This window comes from Triticum aestivum, chromosome 3A (assembly GCF_018294505.1).
Source record: "Triticum aestivum cultivar Chinese Spring chromosome 3A, IWGSC CS RefSeq v2.1, whole genome shotgun sequence".
NCBI classification, from domain to species: domain Eukaryota; kingdom Viridiplantae; phylum Streptophyta; class Magnoliopsida; order Poales; family Poaceae; genus Triticum; species Triticum aestivum.
Window position 1 is genome coordinate 515,185,478 of NC_057800.1, and position 19,078 is coordinate 515,204,555.

A 19,078-nucleotide genomic window follows, 5' to 3' on the forward strand; every position below is an offset into this window, starting at 1 on the left:
ATATATGAATGAAACACCACAAAAACACACAGAGACGCATAATACCTTTTTTTTAGAAACGAGACGCACAATACCTGGGTCTCGATGGTACCCACCGGTTGAGCCATCTTTCAGTCCGTTTCCTCCGACGCGAAGCGTGTAGTTTTTTTTTTTTTTTTGGTAGCTTTGTTTTAGGGCCATGCAAAGCGTGTATCGTTTACTCGCAGCGAGGTCGTTGCGTTACGATCTGGGCCTGGTCTTGGGGGATTGAGTTAAGAAGAGCCCAGCTACGCCGTCCCAGCCCTAAAAAATGGAAACTGCTTCACACACAGAGCATGCGCGTGATGCTAGTTTAGTCCCACCTCGCCTGCGCTGAGCGGAGCGAGCCGCGAGAGGTGTATAAAATGAGAGGCAGGGCAACAAGAGAATTCATAGGCCTTTTGGCTAAGATCAAGTGTAGTATTTGTTTTTATCAGTTTAATATCTGATATATGGGCCATGTATCCACAGTGATAGAGTGTGTTCATAATAATAGCTTGCTATTACATGTGTCGCCTGAGTGTTGCACTATGAGAGAATTCCTTATTTAACAGTCCAAAACCTTTATTCTCTATTTGATATTGAAAAAATAATTCTTCCCTATCTAACACAACCTTTAAATTTTATTTCTAATATAACACTTTCATCCATTTTTTGTGCAAACAGTGTTAAATGGCACATGAAATGACAATTCTGCCCTTGAACATCTATTCAACCATTTTCTTTGACATGTTCATTCTATTCGCCAAGCTAGCATAAGCAAGATTCCAAGTACGTTCGTACATACACGGCTAGAGATGAGCACGTTCTGCTTCTAGGGAAAAGTTAATCAAGCTGCATGTGTTTTTGAGCTAGCAATGCACGTACTACTTGGGTGAATCGATCCGGCATTCTAAAACCAACACTTGATCACGGGCTCGCTCAACACTCGTCCGCTCCCATCCGCTGCACCTTGGTCATTGTTGAGGCAGACCCGCCATCGAGTACTTTACGACGAACCCCGCAAAAAAAAAAGAGTACTTTACGACGACACTGTCGAACGACGACTAAGTGAAGCAACGTTGATTGTCTTGGTTTCTGTCCCAAGTCGGCTCAACCCCATGATATACTTTATGTCGAGACTCACCTTACGAAGCCCGATGCACTAGAATGCAAAGTTGGCCTCAGCTCGCTGATCTAGTGATCTCCAAGCACGTACCGACGTACGTACAACAAAAAATAGAAAATAAACATGTACGTACACAACAACCTTTGGTTGGATACTCAAACGCACACACGCGTAGGAGACTTCGGCTGATTGTCACACGTACGTATCCTGAGTGGTGATTTTACTTTATTGCTTCAATCCACGGTCTTACAAAGTATATGTATATATAGCAGCAGCCTAGGACACGAACCACGTACGTACAACTACAACTTGGTGATTGAATGTGTACAAATGGGACACAAACCACGTACGCTATTTTGAGCCATCCCCACCACCCTGCTTCGAGGAGTTTTTGCAGCCAGAACCAAGGGTAAACTTGTCCTTTCACATTCCATTTAACACCGTTAGGTCCAAAAATGGACGAAAGTGTTACATTGGGAACAAAATTTAAAGTTGGTGTTAGATAGAGAAGAAACATTTTTCCAGTGTTAAATAGGGAAATAGAATTTAAAATAGTGTTAAACAAGGAATTCTTTCTTGCACTATTGCCCTGGCCACCCAACCAAAACTAATTCAAACTCTTCCAGGCTTCCAGCTTTCTCAGGCTTAGGATGCTGCATACAGAACAACTCTTTCCAAAAGTGTATATTTTTAGACCTCACCGCTTCAAATATAACTGCAGGTAAAAGTTTGAAGAATTGAAAATGTCAGATACGAATGATTATCTAAAATAAGCCGAGAGATGAACTGTATAAGCTGCGAGAAGTTAATCCCGAAGAAGAGCATGCCTCAGTTTGATGACGATGATCAGGCTGTTGACTGTAACTCTTATACAAGTTAAAAAAACTGAGTGCCAACAGTACTTTTTCTAACAGTGTCAATCATACCATTTCAAGGTATCATAGGCACTTGCTCGGGGAGAAGTGGTGACGGTGACAGCAAGGTGCAACCTTGTATACAGCACATAGCAAGTTGTGCCACTTGTCAGTAGTTCACTCGTTGACATAATTCAAAATTTTCAATGTTAACACGGTTCTCACTCAGTTGCTACATGGGAAATGGAATCTCCTGCATCTGGGATAACGCTTTCCTCTCTTTGCACCACAGAACCATACTGGACGTGTAAGAGGAAAAAATGTGACGCACGGCAAAGTATACAAAAATGTGGATATCTCTAACCAAGTTCTTCTCATCAGCGTGTAATTTTCCCGAGTTCGGGAACTTTGGGCAAGCCAAATAGTGAGTTTGTGTTCTTTACTTGTGTTCTCTATTCGACTATCGCCATGGGTTCTTCTTTCCAGCCCCTTTGCGCATTAAACTTGTTTTCGAACTCTGCAGTCAAGAAGAAAGGAAAAGATGCTAAAGATCAAACTTGTACTAAAGCTGCGTCAATTAATGACGTATACATGATTGTAGGCAAGCTGTAGTGTTGTCTGACTTACAGATTTCAATTTCAGTTTCAACTTTCCTCGGACCCTGTTCTTTTGTGGTTTCAGTTTGTAAATCCTAACCATCCAGTGCTGGGTTGTAAAAACCTGCATTAAGCAATATGGTACATGAACACGTTGCAGGTGCAGTCAAGCAAAGCTGTGAGGGGGGGTTCTGGTTTCTAAATGATTGGAGGGAAGAGTAGTAGCACTGTACCTCCTCAAAATGGGTCAGTTTAAAATGCTTCCTTCCTATTTCATATCTTCTCGCTCTGTCAAATCCCTTGCCATCAGTCTCAGCGAATCTAGATGCAAAGGAGAACAAATGTCAAGAAAATCCATGATTGTGATACATCAGCATGGTAACTTCCTTGCACTGACATACCTGTAATAAGAAAGCTTGTACATGAGGCAATTCAGCATCGTTGGAGTGCCCTGAGCATCAACACGGTAGTTGCCATCCCTCTATAGAAATAATGTAGCATAATAACTCAGAAGAAGTCTGAAATTTCACATAGTTGATGGTGCTTTTCTTCCACATGTTATACTAGAATGCAAACTGATATTTTTAGTTTTCTACCATGACACTACCGAATGATATGCACGATAGTTGCAGAACACAAGTTCACCACTCACAAGGTAATCCTGTTCCTTGATGTGAGGGAATTCACCACCTCCGATTCGAACCATCCAGAGGAACTTATTAATATCATCACTTGGGTAGCCAATAAGACCTGAAAATAAAATCATCAGGTTTTATCGGGTCGGGATTCAGGAAGCACTTTGTTTAGAATATTGTTATTTCTGCAAGTCCAAAACACATCAACCTCCAAAGACCACAAGCACATATTTGACATCTAAGGAATTGAAGATCTCCCATGCTCCTTTTTCTGGGGATGACATTGCTGTCCCAACTGTCGCTATGTGCGTGTTATTCCAGGTATTATTGTCTACAATCACAGTCCTGTTGGCCATTGCAGTTGTCTGATAACCATAGTCCCACCATGACGCAACCTACAGCAATCATTGCCATCTTTCTATCAGAATGATGCAATTCAAGTGATCAGAGTAGGTCCATTCGAAGGCATACCTTATCGTCTACTTCTGTGTTATGGCGCAGCCATGCATAAGATTCACGGAAATCGTCATAAACATGCAACCTGTCGTGTGAACGTGATGTCAGCACAATTGAGGGTGCAGAGTATGCTTCTGCAGCTGCCCATACACAATGGATCTGCAAAAATGGCATCGTTAAGTAATAGCGTCGCTTTTAATGAGAATGCTGCTTCCAGTGAGAACAGATACCTTACCACATAAAGTCCACAAAGCATGATCAGGAACAGTATACCCATGGCAGATGCTTCAGAAGGCAGTACACAAAGCTTCTCCTCCTTTTCGGGCCTAACAGGAGAACTTCCCACCAATTCTGTTTCCTTCCGACTCTTCTTTGATGATCTTTCCTTTGAAATAGTCCCCATTTTTTCTTTTTTTATGTTCGCATTTTTCGTGGAAGTTGTGATAGTGGCTGTACTGGAACTCCCTGGGGTACTATCTCCTGCCTTAAATTTGACAGGAGAGTACATCAGTAAACCTTTTGTAGAAACTAAATCTGGATAAGAAAAATAGAAAAATAGTACTAATGAAATGATCATACAGTAGGAAGGGTATCATCTGATATTGGGCGCTGAAATTTCATTGATCGTGTGAGGACGTTAAAAGCTTCTGACAGAGCAATCCCGGACAAAATGCACACAGCAGGGGCAAGAACAAGCATCAGTCGTACCTAACATTGCACTAACATCACTATCAACTGATAAATAAAGCAATACGGTACTGTATCTTAGCAGTGATGACTTACCATTACCCCAGAGAAATATACTGAAGTTACCAAGTACAAGACCAAAAATGAGCTTGCATCAGATAAAGGTAAGAAGCATGACTGCAGGTTGTGTTGCAATAAATTAATTAAAACCATGCTAAACACGAAGTAAAATCCATTTTCCAACAAAACATGAATGCTTACTATGATCCCAGCAGGAACTAAGAAGGCTAGCACATTGATAGCCATAAAGTAAGAAGGCCAGGTAGGTGGTTGATGTTCGCTCACGCTAGCAATGATAGGGATGTACTTGCTTGCATATGTTCTGTCAGAATGGAACAAAGCGAAGGAATTCAAGGCATCAACTTATATAGAAAACAGAAGAAGAATTCATCATAAACAGGAACCAGAATTATGTCCATCCTGTATACAGAATAAATTTCAAGTTATCAGTACATCGTGGGTAATAGAAAGAGTGGATTCCATTTTTTACCTTACCCCCTACTTTGATATTTTTACGCTAATTACCCACCCCCGTTTAATAGCTTTTCATTCGAATTACCCCATGCGACAAAAGTTTTGCCAGTTTTACCCCATTTAAAGTATTTTAGGTTGTGGATAGCTTCTCCAGTGGTTCTTTTGCCATACAAAGCATCAATGGAATTATGCCTAGTACATGCAACACCCAGAAGCTTCGGAACTACTGCACATATGATAATTGCTTGTACGATATGAGCACGATGCTAAATCCAATGGTCTTTATTTCCTTTGCCCAAATGCTGCAAGGTCAGATCCAAATCATCATACAAATATCGGATAAGGCCTGTGGTACATATAGCAGTGCTCCAGAAGCAAATGCCGTGAAGAAGAATGAGGTGGAAACAATGAACAAGGAGCTGCGTGACATGAAGAAGTAATTTATCAAGGCAAAGTGGTACGTACGTACATCTGCCGACCGTGAGAAAAAACTGTATTCTAGCCATTTGACCGGTTCAGGCACGGGAAAAGATGCCAGAAAAAAAATGCAATGTGGCACGCCATGTGTGCCTGATGACCAGGGCTCACCTGATAGATCACTAAATGGGATAAAAACTCGTAATTTTTTTAAATGGGGGCAAAACTTTTACTAAATGGGGTAATCCGGATGAAAAACTGTTAAATGGGGTAATTTCTGTCAAAAACGTCAGAGTATGGAGTAAAAACTGGAATTCACTCTAATAGAAATCACAATTCTTTTGTACTAATGCGGAAATCTAGAAGGTAGCATATCTCTTTAGAAACTCCAAATCCAGAGGAAAGGTGGTTCCAATTAAAATTGTCATGTTTATTGTTAACCAGAGTGAAGGCTTCGTTATCAGTGAAACAAAAACAAGAACAAGTCTTGCGCCAAACAAATACTTTATGAGAACTTACGGGTCAAGTAGACTCAAACTGCGCCCACTCCAACCTTTTGTTGGGCTAGATGCGACCAATGCAGCAAGTATCGCTACTACAGCGAAACAAAGGGCTCTGCAGGAATCCTTGATATTAGAATGTGTACAGAACATCTACTTTGTTTTGACTTATGAGAAACAAATGTTTGGTCTGTCAATATTATGAACCAGTATCAAGTGTAACACGTCTTTTAACGCACATTAACTGGTTTTGACATCAGAAACTTACAAGCCAACCGTTAGTACGAATGTCATGGCCACTTTGAACAGCCGAGGAGTTAAAAGTCCTTTGATGTAATACACAAGAGCAACCACATGGAGGATTATAAACACCTGGAATTCAATCATCATTTTCAGAAATAAAGAGAAAGCAATTACTCCCTCCGATCCATATTACTTGTCACTCAAACGGATGTATCTAGACGTATTTCAGTGCTAAATACATCCATTTGAGCGACAAGTAATATGGATTGGAGGGAGTAGCAATTTTTTAACAGATATACAAAAATTGGGTGAAATCAGACAATTTAAGGGGGGAAAAGGAACACATGCGTAGGTAGATAATCAATTGGTGTACCAGAAATGATGCAAAGTGCTCTGATGTCAATACTGCATTAAAACCAACCACAGGTACCAATGCTGCCAGAAGTGTTCCCAGTACAACCTGCATGGTGCTAATCATGATAATGAGAATCTGTGCTGTTCTTTTGTGCATAACCAATCGGTAAGCCATTAGACTTATCGACTTACAAGGGGAGCATAAGCAACGTAAAGTCGTGAAGAATAACGACCAGTTACAATACACAGGAGAACATGCATTGGGATAAGGTTGATGATGAATGTGTAGCCTCCCCAGGAACAGACCTGAAAAGCGGAAATGCAGTATAATGTGAAGAATTTTCTGAAACTTGTAGCTATTCTAAACATCTTCGAATAGAAACTTACCATGTAAAAGTAAGAGAGAGCATTAAGTGTTGCATAAAAGAGTGACCCCGTGTTTAGTGTCTGCATAGTCATCATTATGTTATCTTCTTGAGGACACAAAGAGAAGGTTAAAATGGACAAGGCCTAAAATTCTAAGGACGCTTTGAGAACCTAACCTTTACATATAGATAAAATGTGAATATTAAAGCAAATATTGCTACAGCTTCGTTATCGTAGCTGCCTGCAACAGATCTTGAGATGTATGAGGGGACCTGCGTATTAGGAGGAATGGTAAGTAGTTTCTCGATCAAGTGCTATTTACAAGATAGTGTATAAGGATATAGTAGCAGTAGGTAGGCATATTTATAAAAAGAAAAAGGAAAGATGATGTCTCATGGTCGCAGATCCCAAATAAATGAGAAAAACACAGCCTTACCCCATGGCTCAATGATCATTAGGATTTTTATTCACAGGAAATTTCAACCTTCATAATTCAGAAATATTTCGGTTCTCAGCTTTGTGTTCCAGTCCCTATTTTTCATATTTTCCCAGGCCAGGCCATTCTTGGACCTCAACTTTTTTAATGAAGCTGCTTCGATCATTCAGCTCTCAGTTTTTAGATACTGATTCTTGTGATTAAACAGTTGTAAAATCTCTGAATTTTCCTGTTTTTGACATGTAAGAAATGAACCTTGTCGGTTACAGAAGGTTTTTCAGATAAATAGTGAAGTCGAAGAACCAAATAAGCTCACTTGAAATGATTAGGACGTAAAATCAACCGGAGCTCGAACCAGAGGACCAAAATATGACTCCTTTGTTTGGAAATGCCAAATTCAACTCCTAAACATTGATCGGCTGAGAAGTGATTTGACAACTATTCCAGAAAAGAGATAATTGAGAATAACCTAACGAATGAGGATTGGGATGTGAAAAAGTTATTCCGCTAGGAAGAATGAAGACACAAATTTACAAAAGCTTTTGCTCATACAGTTGGAAATATGGAAGCAATTTTTACAAAGCTAACAGAAATATCGCATCAAAGTATCCCCATTCTCTAATTTACCCACAAACGAATGGACGAACAGACCTAGCCTACATTTGTCCATTGGAACTCACAGCAAAGTACCAATACACAAGTGTAAGCAGCAAGGTATAAAATGAGAAATATAAATCAGGTAGGCATATAAAAAAAACTTAATTTTCTCATGGCCAAACTGAGCAGTCCCTCCATAAAGAAAAGATAAAAGAAACAGAGAATACCATCGCTAAGATAGTTGCTGCCATTAAACCAGCCCCATGACCCTTCGCTTCCTGGAAGGTAAAGTACATAGTTACTACAGAACTTCTGTGGTTGTAGAACTAGTGTAAGCACATGTGATTCTTATATCAGGAAAACAACCTTTGTCAACAGATAGGTTGCCCAGGAAGCATTTGCCGAAAAAATTGGAGCGGTGAACACGCAGACAGTCTCCACCGACAATGGGATGTTGAGGGAGTTGAGCAACCTGTACCAACCAAACACTCGAGGCGCGATCGCAGTTTTTCAAAGCTATCCAACAACGCATTGCTCTATGCTACGGATTATGGAATGAAACATTTTACATACCACCATATCGTGCCGGCCGTCAGTGTCAAGCCAGGATAGACAGTGCCACCAATAACACGTCCGAGGGGGTACCTAATATACAGATAACAGTATGAGACGATGAACATTCATAACGCACGCTGAATGATTCATGTGTCCTGGCAAGTGGCAACCATACCATGTTCGGTCGTCAAACCAGTTCCAAAACTCGTAGATTCCACTCTTTGACAAAAACTGAGACAAGGCAGGGAAACATATAGCGAATAAAAGATATAATCCTTTTTGGAACACCAAGAGTTGTAGGAAAATGTAAGCAGCAAATTACACAAAAGAACACATCCCAAGTCCCCAATCATATGCAGAGGCCAGGATGCTTGCCCTTACATTGGGGGAAAAAAACCTATATTCGTCCCAATTTTCTCACCGCTTAATACCACTACCATGTACTAGCACGTGAAAGTAAACGAAGCTTCCTACAACCGTAGTTCCCAAAATTCGAATGCGATGACGCTCCGAACAAACACAGCAACGCGTCCTGCTACGCCTTGAGCTCAGTTTCACAGTGCTGCTACACTCCACACGCACCTGAGCAACGGACAGTGGGCAACAATGCGACGCCGCCGAAACTGACCTGAGTGACGCGGTAGTTGAAGTAGGGATCGAACTCGTGGATCACGCTCTCGTACTTGATCACCTGCGGCACACCACCACCACCAGGGACATGTGAGGCGGCCAAAGAGTTGGCCATAGGATCTAGAGAACGTTGGCGTGGATCTTACGGAGAAGAGGCGGATGGAGAAGGCGAGGACGCCGATGAGGAGGAGGGTGAAAGCACACAGCACGCCGCTCAGGGCGTTCCGGAGTCGGCCGCCGCCGCCGGCCGCCATGGAGATGGACCCGGCCTCCAGCTCCGCCATGGCGGCTCAGCAGAGCGGTGGAGTTGGGGGAGCAGACCAAGGAAGGCTGTTGGTGTAGCTGCTGTCTTGGTGCCCTGCAGTCAAGCCGCTGCGTACCGTAGCAGTGGAGTACTGAGCTTGTTTGGCGATTTGGCTCTACGAAGTTTCCAGATCGAATTCACTGGTGATCATTATTATATTTATTTAGAAAGAAAAGAAAACGCCCATCCGATTATATGCTGGCTGGCTACGAGTTGCTAAAGCTCACCAAAAAGCGGCTAATGTCTTGCCCTCAGTCCAGTGAAACTTTTGTCTACACAAACAAAAATGGTATTCACAATCACACCTGACAACCAGTCAACGTGGACATCCTTGTGCACAAGGGTCAAATTTAGAAGATTTGCTCTATCCAATAATAAAAACATTTATGGAGGAAGGAACATTCTCCCAGTGACAATGGGCCAAGTCGTTCAGATTTTTATTTTTTTGAGCAGAAATACTCCTTTGAACTAGAACCACTACAAAAATTATGGAACGGACGGAGTACTTTCTTTTCCACAGGTCCACTGCATTTTAGAAATAAGCACACTAGATTTTATGCAACAACATGCTTGTTTTTTACCCAGGAACACAGTTACAAGCATCGATTCGTATAAAAAACAACAGACAGATGAGATCACCAAAGCTAAAAACAATATATGATACATCTATGGCAGAGCCGCTGAACCAGAGCGAACGAATTCAAACTTTCTCAACAACAAAATAGGGAGCCTGATAATGCAACTGCGGAGTAACTCCACCAAACTGGAGCTGACACACCACCAGATACAACCAGAGTTCAAGCTTCTTCAAGAATGGCACGGGCAAGATTTGATCCCAAAGCCAATCTGACAGAGCTCAGTGCATGGCTTGGTAGGTGATTACTGCAGAAGTCAGGACGCAACTTGGCCATGGACAGTTCTTGTAGTTTATTGAGCAACAAGGTCGTCTCGGCAACATTCAGTAAAGGGCGGGGTTTGCAGTTGAGTAGTTTCACCTGTAGAAAAGGTGGCGACAGAAAATGGAATCAAAACTTCAAACTTCTTAAATGTTAATTCGGATTGAGATAAGATGAAGAAATATGATTTAGCTAAGCTATTTCGCTGAATGAAGATTCTTGGTGCTATAGTAATCAAAACCAGCAGGAGCTTACCGAGTCATGTAGAAGGGGCAGCCAGAAACGTTGTGGTGTAGAAGGATTTCTCATTAGCTGCAAAAGAAAAATTACATGTCTATTAAGGAAAAAAAAAAACTAATGCCGTAGATCTAAAACCTGGACACAAGATAACTATTCCTACAAGGTGCATGCTCTTTTGCACGTCTTTTGCCAGTGGTCTTGAATTGAAGCATTGAACTGCGGGAATTTTTTTACCTGTATAAGAAACTCCACGGTCTGCCGAGCAGCCTCGCCAGTCCTTCCTTCTAGTGCCTGTTGAAGGGATCTCTTGAAATCCCGGTACCTTTGCAAAAGCATATGTTAAGCTGATGTCACACTTGTGGAGAGAAAAGAAACAATAATTTGATGAAAAAATCAAAAAGAAATAAATACCTGTGAAGGAACTCAAGACCACCTGCACTACCAATGTCTGAACCTAGTAACTCGAGCAACCCTTCCCATTGCTGACCAAGCAAAATCACTATTAGATACTATCATGAATAATATAGCTGCTAAATTGTCTGCATATTTTGATCCATTTTACTTGGTTAATACTGAAGACTAAACTAACTGTAGGGGAGGAACAAGGGGAGAATTTGACACCTTAAAATTATCATCTGCGACTGACTTCCCAATGCGTTCAAACAATTGTTGAGCAATTCTATCAAGTCGTACTTTATCATGAGCTTGCTGAAACCAATAAACCCCGGTTCCTTTTCTACCATGCTTCCAATGGTAAATGCCTGCAATCTAAAACAAAAAAAAAGTTATTAGATAGGACATCTTGAGCGTTGAGCCAGTTAAATACAGAATTCAAAGTTAAGTTCGAATATTTAGTTGAAGAATAAGGCATTTTAAAACCCAAGATGATCATGAAAAATTGTGTTTATCTTAAAAATAAAGTTATGCGTGTATTACCAACCACATTTTACCTTCATGATATTTGTACCAACATTCTCCAGTTCATACAAACGACAAAGTTCCAAAGTCTGCTCACAGAAACAAGTTTTAGGTGACAAACAAAAATACAGAAACACCACAACTAAATATCAAGTTGAATAAACATACCTTCAGCACTAGACGGTTATCTTGTATGGGTTGCTTGAGAAGTAGAATCTCCAGCAGCCCTAGGCCTTGGTTTAGACACGAGGACAGATAAGTCGGTGCGATCTGAGTACCAAACATGCAAGATGGCCATTACCAACAACATCAAAATAAGACATTCGCCTAGCATATATAGACAACATAGGTTCTATAGGTCTGATACAACAAAGTGGACAACGGATGGTAGCAAACTACACAATACGCATGCATGCACTAGAACATTCAGACCCACATACATCAGAATATTATTCAAGAAAAGTCTATTGTAAACCCTGAACCATGGCTGAAAGTCCGATAAAGCCCTGAACTATGAAACTGTCCATATTAAACGCCATTTAACTTCAACCCTGTTAAGCTTCATGCACTAGACAACGCAACCAAAAGTCCGAACTGATGGAAAGGGCTAGGCAATCCACATATACACTTCAACAAACCCTACCCTGGTTTTAGATAATAGTTTTACATTTTGCTGTTTTCAAAAAATGTGAAAACTAGAAAGCACCAATACGACTGGGTCAGCTGTAAATCCATGCAGTAAGCAGGCGACACAGGGATACACTCGGCTACACGTACCCCCGATTATTCTCTTTTTCTGACTTCGAAAAAAATAGGGGTACAGTGGGGATACTCACTGGATAAGATAAATGAATTTCTCTCGCATCTTGCACATCACATAGATAGTATTTTTATGATTTTCTTATGACATCCATGAATTGTTTTCATACTTTTTTAGAAGACTAACACAAAACCATTTTTCAAAATCGTTCTAGGGTTTGATTTCAATGGTTTTAGAAAGTTCAGGATTTAATAGACAGTTCAAAAGTTTGGGGTTCAAGTCACACCAAGCACAATAGTTCAAGGTTCAAAATGGACTTTTCTCAATATTTAAAACCACAGAACAGAAGCTGCTCTAGTCATTTGGTAGTGCATTGAGTACATAAAACTCACCTGCCAAGTTAAAGAATGAGAACACAAAACTTGAGCGTAGACTAGCCGGTGTAGTTCTTCTATGCTTATGCCACCAAAGTTAGGTCGTTCTTCATGCAACATAATATCTGCATAGTCATTATCAGCTGCCAACAGTTCCATACAGTGTGTAACCATCCTGTGGTCACAGATGGCAAAATCTATTAGGCCACGGTGTTTCAATGTTGACAGTAGGTAGAAAATCAAATACTCCGAGTAACAGATTGTCCATTTACCAAGGCCCAAATTTTTTTGTGCATTCCGCCAAGACAACCTAACCATGAAAAAGAAATGTTACATCACCAAGAAAGGAAAGACAAGGGTTATATGGAGTCTGCCAGGTTAATGTTGCATGCCAACCTCTGGATTTTCTGAAAGGATGCCGTTCAGGAGGCCTGTTAATCCATTAGCGTCGAAAGACGGCTTAAGCTGTATGCATTTCTGCGCTAAGTGATGCATCCCTTCAAAGCCCTAAAATAATGGAGAGAAAAGGCTAAACTGTTGCACAAAGACTCCTTGATGAACTGTTCACATGTATATATTAAATTAAAAGCTAACTGTTGCATCATACGAGTGATAAGAGGTTTCAGGAAATTCAGTCAGGGTAAATATTTAGCCATCTTAAAAGCACAAATTATTGCACAAAGACAATTCAAAAACAATTGCCATAATAAAAGAATGAGACCAAGAGGTGTGACCACATTCCCCAGCTTTTCATTCCAAAGAAGATGAGGACTTGAGCCCATGTTGGCTAGATGCAGTTGTTGTGCCCTAGGCCCTAGCCAGTAGAACTGTGACAGTGAGAGCTCTAAGTAACCATGATAGCTGGTCATTGTTTAGAGGGGGTGGTGGCATTCATACAATGGGTCCTGGGGTCATGCAACAGATTAGAGCAAACATTCAATTGTAAAATGATCTTGTCGACAAGGGGTTGCTCTAATAGCAATCATGAAACTGAAGACCATGGGAGGAAACTGCACGCAAAACCTTAGGTAATAGGGAAATAAGGGCATCTGGCACATCTTTACGCAAGAATTGGGAATCAAGGAATGTCACAGAAGTATTTAGGAAAACTGAGAGTTACTCAAGCAAATGAACCACAAAGCATTGGAACTGACAATACAAGAGCAAGTGCATGGATATGAGACGAACCACTGTAAATGGCCTTATGTAAAGAAAATGAGAAGCGAATAGCTCCAGCCAATGGGAAGTAGCAGCAGTGAGGTCCTTTATGTTTCCCATCATGATGTGAAGCAGATTCTTCAAACCATCACGAGTTTTTTGGTGACTGCACTGAATCCAAAATGCACTGCACTCCAGTTTACTTACTTGACCTCGCCATTTTTCCCATGCCTGCAAATACAAGTAGCTCATCAAATCTTTCCGTGAACTTCAACTGGGACAACTTTTTTTAACACATAAGTTTAAAGCTTATGAAGGCAGAAAGAATGACTATGGAAGATTGACATAACAATTTCACCAAGCCCAACCAGTACACTACCCAGTTTCACAGATGAGTAACAAGGTAAAACCGTTTCAATTAGAAGTATTACCAAGGAATCACATGTTTCACTTTGATTTGAACCATGTGTCATATTACCATTAAAGTTCAGGGTACCAAAAGCATGCACGAAATTCCAATAACAGAGCATATGTGCCACACTAAAAGATGTACCCTGACCAATCCGCATCGCCTCCATGCAGGGCGTTGTCTTTCGCCAGAAGGACGACGGGAGAGGTGTGGGGCATGCAAGATAAGATCCAGAGCCTCATTATTCAGCTTCAGAGGATGGATGCAAGATAGCATTTTGAAGACAGGGCTATGAGAGACTGCTGCGTTCGTTTTCCCTTGTGTTTTGTTTTCGGGACTGTCCGAGCTATGGTAGTGTGTTTTGGATAGTTGTTCTGGTTGTTACTTGTTAGGTTGTGGCATTTTGGATCTGGGAGAGAGAGGGATCAGGGATGGGTTTCGCTACAGGTAGGGTTCAGACATACGCTAGTTATTGGGCTGGGCCGTATCGGAAACATACCTGTGAGGTATCGAGATTAAAATTCGTTACTTTTAATGCTTAATCAGCTGATACTCCCTTGATATGTATCGGGGACAAATCCATGTGCGATACGGTATCCGATACAGACACGCCACCCCCAGCAAGAATTTGTGTTTTTTAGACCATTTATAGAGTTGTCCCCAAATAATTCTCCTTGAACCTCGGTGGATAATGAGTTTCGAGCAGCAATAAGTTCTCCCAAAACTTAAAGGTAGTGACAAACAGTGAGGAATATATACTCATACTTAATACTCAACCCCCACATATAGGCTCCCTTGGGCCTATGACATGGACTCGACATGGGCTGGAATTTTTTATATTCAGTGCTCGCCAGCTCGCTTTTATTTCTGATACTACGAACTTTCATGCACAAAACAGTTCGCCAGACATTTAGATATTGAGGAAAGGTGGTAATGCACTCATATTTCAACAGTGGGCACAAAGCAGGTTCCAGCCCAAGGAAGCAGCAGCAAGTATGAAGAGGGAGCCAAAAGCACCAGCAATCATTTGCAAACAGTAGAATAAAAAAATGCAAAATAAGTTTGGCAGCATGGCAAGTAGCGATGGTGCTACCTAACAGTACAAGCAGCGCCATCATGTGCAAATTGAACATGAGGAGGCAGAAGTATAACTATAACATTGTGGTACGGAGGCACTCTCATGAGCAGCAGTAACTGGTCATCATGGTGGTCATGCAAGGCATAGCTTGTACTGTGCAGCAGCAATGAGGGTGAAAACAGGATAATTAACATTGTTATGATTTCGCAAGGATAAGGGGGAAATGATCATGTCATTAGTGGCTTAGATCTATCCAACTTTCATAGGGGGTACAGAAGAAATGGTGAAGTGCTCAAAAAGATGGCAACATTTATAAAGCATACCTTGATGAAATCAGGTCTTGTTTTACAGCACTGGCCTAATTTACTCTTTGGTAAATCCGGTCTCATGCGCGGCATGGTTGAGACAAGAACTGCAACAGCCTCAACCAACCCGTTTTCTGTCTGATGGACCAAAGGACGAAAGCCGTTTCTGTTAGGTTTAGTTGTACATAAAACATACTGACAGCAGACAATTTCATATTATATGGGCAAAGCTACAAGGAAATACATGCCCCATATAGAAATAACTTGCAAAAGTATAAATAAAATACAATGTCCAAGTGATAACCGCAAGTAAATTAGCACAAGTGATATCAAAATCAAAGAATGAATCAGGAAAATATAGCAGAGTAACTTTTTTGTTGTATCTTATTGGTGAAACAAAATTATTCAAGCAAAATATGAAGGTAAGTCAAATCCCAAAACAGACCAGAGAAATTATGAGTCCTTGCATTACAGGCCACTCTCTTCCCACAATCATGTTAACAAAATTATGCATTAGAATGGATCCATTCATCATTGCCACCTAATTGTTCTCTTCATAGCTGTATCGACAGGAAGGTGGTGGGAGTGTACTATTTCTAGGCTACTGTTAAATATTTTAAATAGGATTAAACTTTTAAATGTATACGGCCAACAATATAACATAACTGCACTTGCTGCAATAGCTGAACCACATGAACTTCACAGAAAAAAGGGACAAACTGAGTGTGCATTTTTCATTGCAATTCTGCATTTGAAAATCTGGGTAGTTTTAAATTCTAATTTGGTAAAAGGATAAGGCAAATAGGGCAATATAATTATCGATGATCTAGGCCCTTAATTCAAACCAGAATCATATTTTATTTGCAAGATCAACATCACTGACAAAGTGACAAAGAAATCATGAATGGCCTGAAAGTAGCAACAACCTAAGTACCTCACGGTTGTCCATCTGATCCAATTGGTATGATCCATGAAAACGTAGCATATTCACCTGCAAGAAAAACTTCAGATGGTAAGCTACACACAAGAGTATAAACCTATGAAAAACGTGCAAAACATATAGACATACCACGACATCAAGCCATCCAACTGACAGTGCTGCCGATAATCCATTCCAGTAATCATCATCATTTTCAACAATCTACAAAAATACCTCTTATTATAAGTTCACTCTCACCAATATTAAGGTACAAGGGTTGGACCATGGAAGTAATACATATTAATAACAGAAGTAAATAGATAAAATACAACAGAGCATCAACTCAACAGTGCGGTCAGTTATTAAAGTTTGTATACCAGACTGGCCCCTATATGCTATCATAAAGAATAGAAGAATCAACCTGCAGGTTGATTAGCTTTTTCTGGAAATTGTTGAGCTTGCAGTACACCGTGCCATCCGTCTTGGTCAAGAGGCTGTCATAATCCTAATAATACCAAGAGGAATAATAAGAGAGATATAAGCCCAGGCATTCTGACAGTAAATAGGACTTAATAAGATATAACAAGGCAATTGTTGACAGAAAGAGCATTACGGCTAACCAATCAACGAGTCGCTCCAGAAGCCAGCTGTGTAACTCTTTGTCAACATAGAATATTTCTAACAATTCCCAGGCAGCCTTTAAACTAGTAGGCTTCTCTCTAACCTGTAAATTAAATTATAGCAGTTACTCCTTACTGGAAACAAAAATTGAATTATAGCAGTTACTCCTTACTGGAAACAATAAAAATATAAGTGAACTTAAATGATAAGAAAGCATTGTAAATTTGTAACACATATAGACGGTCACCTTAAGAATTGCCCTCGGATCTTCAATCATGAGAGCAGGAAGAGAATCTTGGTTGCCAAGAAGATTACCGATGGTTTTGCTGTATTCGAGCACATATTGCCACCTAATAAAAAAATCAATAAGAACAAGAGCAGATTTTACAGTAACTGGTAAGGTTCTTCCTGTGATACGACTGCCCAGTAAGGTCTATTTTTGCAGGCATGATGAATATATGCATCAGAATTCAGAATGGACGTCTGAGAGGTACAACTATGGCTTCTATAGCACATGGATAGCTGCCAAAGTCATTACAATTGTAACATAGGTTGCGAAAGTTAAAGATTTTGAATAGACATGTAATGCCCATTTCCTATATAAGCATAAGTTGTGAAACAAACTCGCGCAATTTGGACCTCTGAACCGTAAGAAATGTGAAATAGAGCTCACTGTTACAATTGGTACTCAAATCAATCCCTAATCAAAACCAAAATGCATTAAGCAGCGAACACATGTAAACCAAAATGCTCACCATTCTGCGTGCTCTGAGACTGAGTGCATGTGCTGCATAGCAGCAGCTTCTGCGAGGGCGTTCTTCCTGCTCTGCAGCAGCGCGAAGGCCGGTACCGAACCGTACTCGATCCGCCGCATCTCCGCCTCATCGACCTCCTCCTCGACCTCCGTGCTGCCATTGCCAGCGCCGACGCCGAGGTTCACTTCCACCACCCTCCCACCAACCTCCTCCCCGCCGCGGCCGGCGCCTTCCTCCGGACTCGGAGGTCGGAGGCAGGCGACCTGCAGGAGGTTGCCGCTTGACCAGGAGATGTAGACGCGGGAGATGGGCGGCGGCACGCCGTGGCGGATGGGACGCACGGGCGGTGCCGACGCCGCGTGCTTTGGTTCCCCCGAGAATGGGACTATGGCGCTCCCGCTGTCGGCCGGCATGCCCGGCATCGTCGGCGAGGAGGAGCTAGGGTTTTGGGGGAGGGGCACGGCGGGGAGGATTTGGGGCGGCGTGGGGAGGAAAAGGTTTTAGGAGCTCGAAGTCGAAGGCTCGGACGCTCGGGGAAAGTCGTAACGCACAACCAAAGCTCCGTCTCCTGCCCCAGTCAAGAGAAAAAACAAGCTCCCGTCTTTTTTTTCATAGTAATACATGTCTCATTAATAAAATAAAGATTTACTTACAAGTCACTAAACATCGACATTACAGGACTGAAAAGACAGGATAATCCTATGAAAAAATCAGCACCTATCCTTTCCACTAAAAAAAAAGAGACATATCACCTCTTCACCCAAGCTCGACGCGGCTCCATCGCTAATCAGCAGCTTTACATACCTCCAAAATAGTTTGCTTGAAGCAAAACCATTACCGTTAAAAGAATCAGACCGGAGCAACGTGTTCCCGGATATGCCATCTGAACAAACTCTCATCTGCTGTCGTTATCAATAACAACAAAAACTATGTTTCCTGCCGCATTGACCGCATGGATACGTAGACCTTGAATTGCGCTTAGGCCTCTTTTCGTTCATAGGATAGAATTATCATATAAATAGAAAACTTATGGGAATAAGATGACTTGTATCTCAAATTCTATTAATAGGAATAGAAAAAATAGATGTCATTTAGTTTACATCATAAGAATTTTTTCATTGTTTTCATGTTAATCTTTATTTTCCTTTGAAATGGAATGGATTGGAACCAATCTTATCTAGAGATAGGAATACATTCCTACGAACCAAAGGCCTCTAAAGGCAAAATTCCTACAAAAATTCTATTCTATAAATTTTCTATAAAATTCCTCCAAACCAATGGAGGCCTTATATGACAGGGGATGCTTACTCCGAAATGCTCCTTCGCACATGCTTTCCAACAAAATTGAAATCTGA

General features: G+C 41.1%; 2 protein-coding genes and 1 pseudogene across 3 annotated transcripts; 1 reads left to right on the forward strand and 2 right to left on the reverse strand.

Moving 5' to 3' along the window:
• The first annotated feature begins 405 nt into the window (after window positions 1-405).
• Window positions 406-579, forward strand: LOC123063785 (uncharacterized; annotated as a pseudogene).
• Window positions 580-2,130: 1,551 nt separating this feature from the next.
• LOC123061933 (dolichyl-diphosphooligosaccharide--protein glycosyltransferase subunit STT3A) lies at window positions 2,131-9,428 on the reverse strand. Of its 2 annotated transcripts, XM_044485223.1 has the most exons (23): window positions 9,133-9,428; window positions 8,985-9,047; window positions 8,532-8,587; window positions 8,375-8,446; window positions 8,168-8,273; window positions 8,029-8,079; window positions 6,945-7,040; window positions 6,790-6,849; window positions 6,595-6,708; window positions 6,422-6,508; window positions 6,074-6,177; window positions 5,825-5,920; window positions 4,616-4,736; window positions 4,451-4,531; window positions 4,247-4,375; window positions 3,903-4,151; window positions 3,683-3,826; window positions 3,420-3,606; window positions 3,229-3,326; window positions 2,978-3,057; window positions 2,810-2,897; window positions 2,608-2,700; window positions 2,131-2,497 (listed from the first exon to the last, which is right to left on the reverse strand). In XM_044485223.1, exons 1-23 carry the CDS (start codon window positions 9,268-9,270, stop codon window positions 2,441-2,443), a joined length of 2,370 nt encoding a protein of 789 aa, XP_044341158.1. In that variant the 5' UTR covers window positions 9,271-9,428; the 3' UTR covers window positions 2,131-2,440. The 2 variants fall into 2 exon arrangements, with proteins under 2 accessions (XP_044341158.1, XP_044341157.1); XM_044485222.1 differs by having other exon boundaries at window positions 6,595-6,849.
• A 414-nt stretch (window positions 9,429-9,842) lies between these two features.
• LOC123061934 (nuclear pore complex protein NUP85) lies at window positions 9,843-18,259 on the reverse strand. The gene is made up of 18 exons (XM_044485224.1): window positions 17,724-18,259; window positions 17,216-17,318; window positions 16,961-17,071; window positions 16,769-16,852; window positions 16,498-16,569; window positions 16,363-16,419; window positions 15,447-15,566; window positions 13,667-13,867; window positions 12,875-12,985; window positions 12,751-12,788; window positions 12,497-12,653; window positions 11,513-11,614; window positions 11,377-11,433; window positions 11,048-11,194; window positions 10,838-10,908; window positions 10,661-10,748; window positions 10,442-10,498; window positions 9,843-10,285 (listed from the first exon to the last, which is right to left on the reverse strand). The coding sequence occupies exons 1-18, from the start codon at window positions 18,143-18,145 to the stop codon at window positions 10,088-10,090; spliced, it is 2,196 nt and encodes a 731-aa protein (XP_044341159.1). The 5' UTR covers window positions 18,146-18,259; the 3' UTR covers window positions 9,843-10,087.
• Between the last annotated feature and the right edge of the window lie 819 nt (window positions 18,260-19,078).

Coding starts and splice junctions, on each gene's coding strand:
- LOC123061933 (XM_044485222.1), bottom strand. CDS start 9,270: ATGGCGGAGCTGGAGGCCGGGTCCATCTCCATGGCGGCCGGCGGCGGC. Junction 8,588..8,984: donor TCAACTACCGCGTCACTCAG/GTCAGTTTCGGC, acceptor GCCTTGTCTCAG/TTTTTGTCAAAGAGTGGAAT. Junction 5,921..6,073: donor TTCGTACTAACGGTTGGCTT/GTAAGTTTCTGA, acceptor GGATTCCTGCAG/AGCCCTTTGTTTCGCTGTAG.
- LOC123061934 (XM_044485224.1), bottom strand. CDS start 18,145: ATGCCGGGCATGCCGGCCGACAGCGGGAGCGCCATAGTCCCATTCTCG. Junction 16,570..16,768: donor AAAAGCTAATCAACCTGCAG/GTTGATTCTTCT, acceptor GTATTTTTGTAG/ATTGTTGAAAATGATGATGA. Junction 12,986..13,666: donor ACATAAGGCCATTTACAGTG/GTTCGTCTCATA, acceptor CCATTATTTTAG/GGCTTTGAAGGGATGCATCA.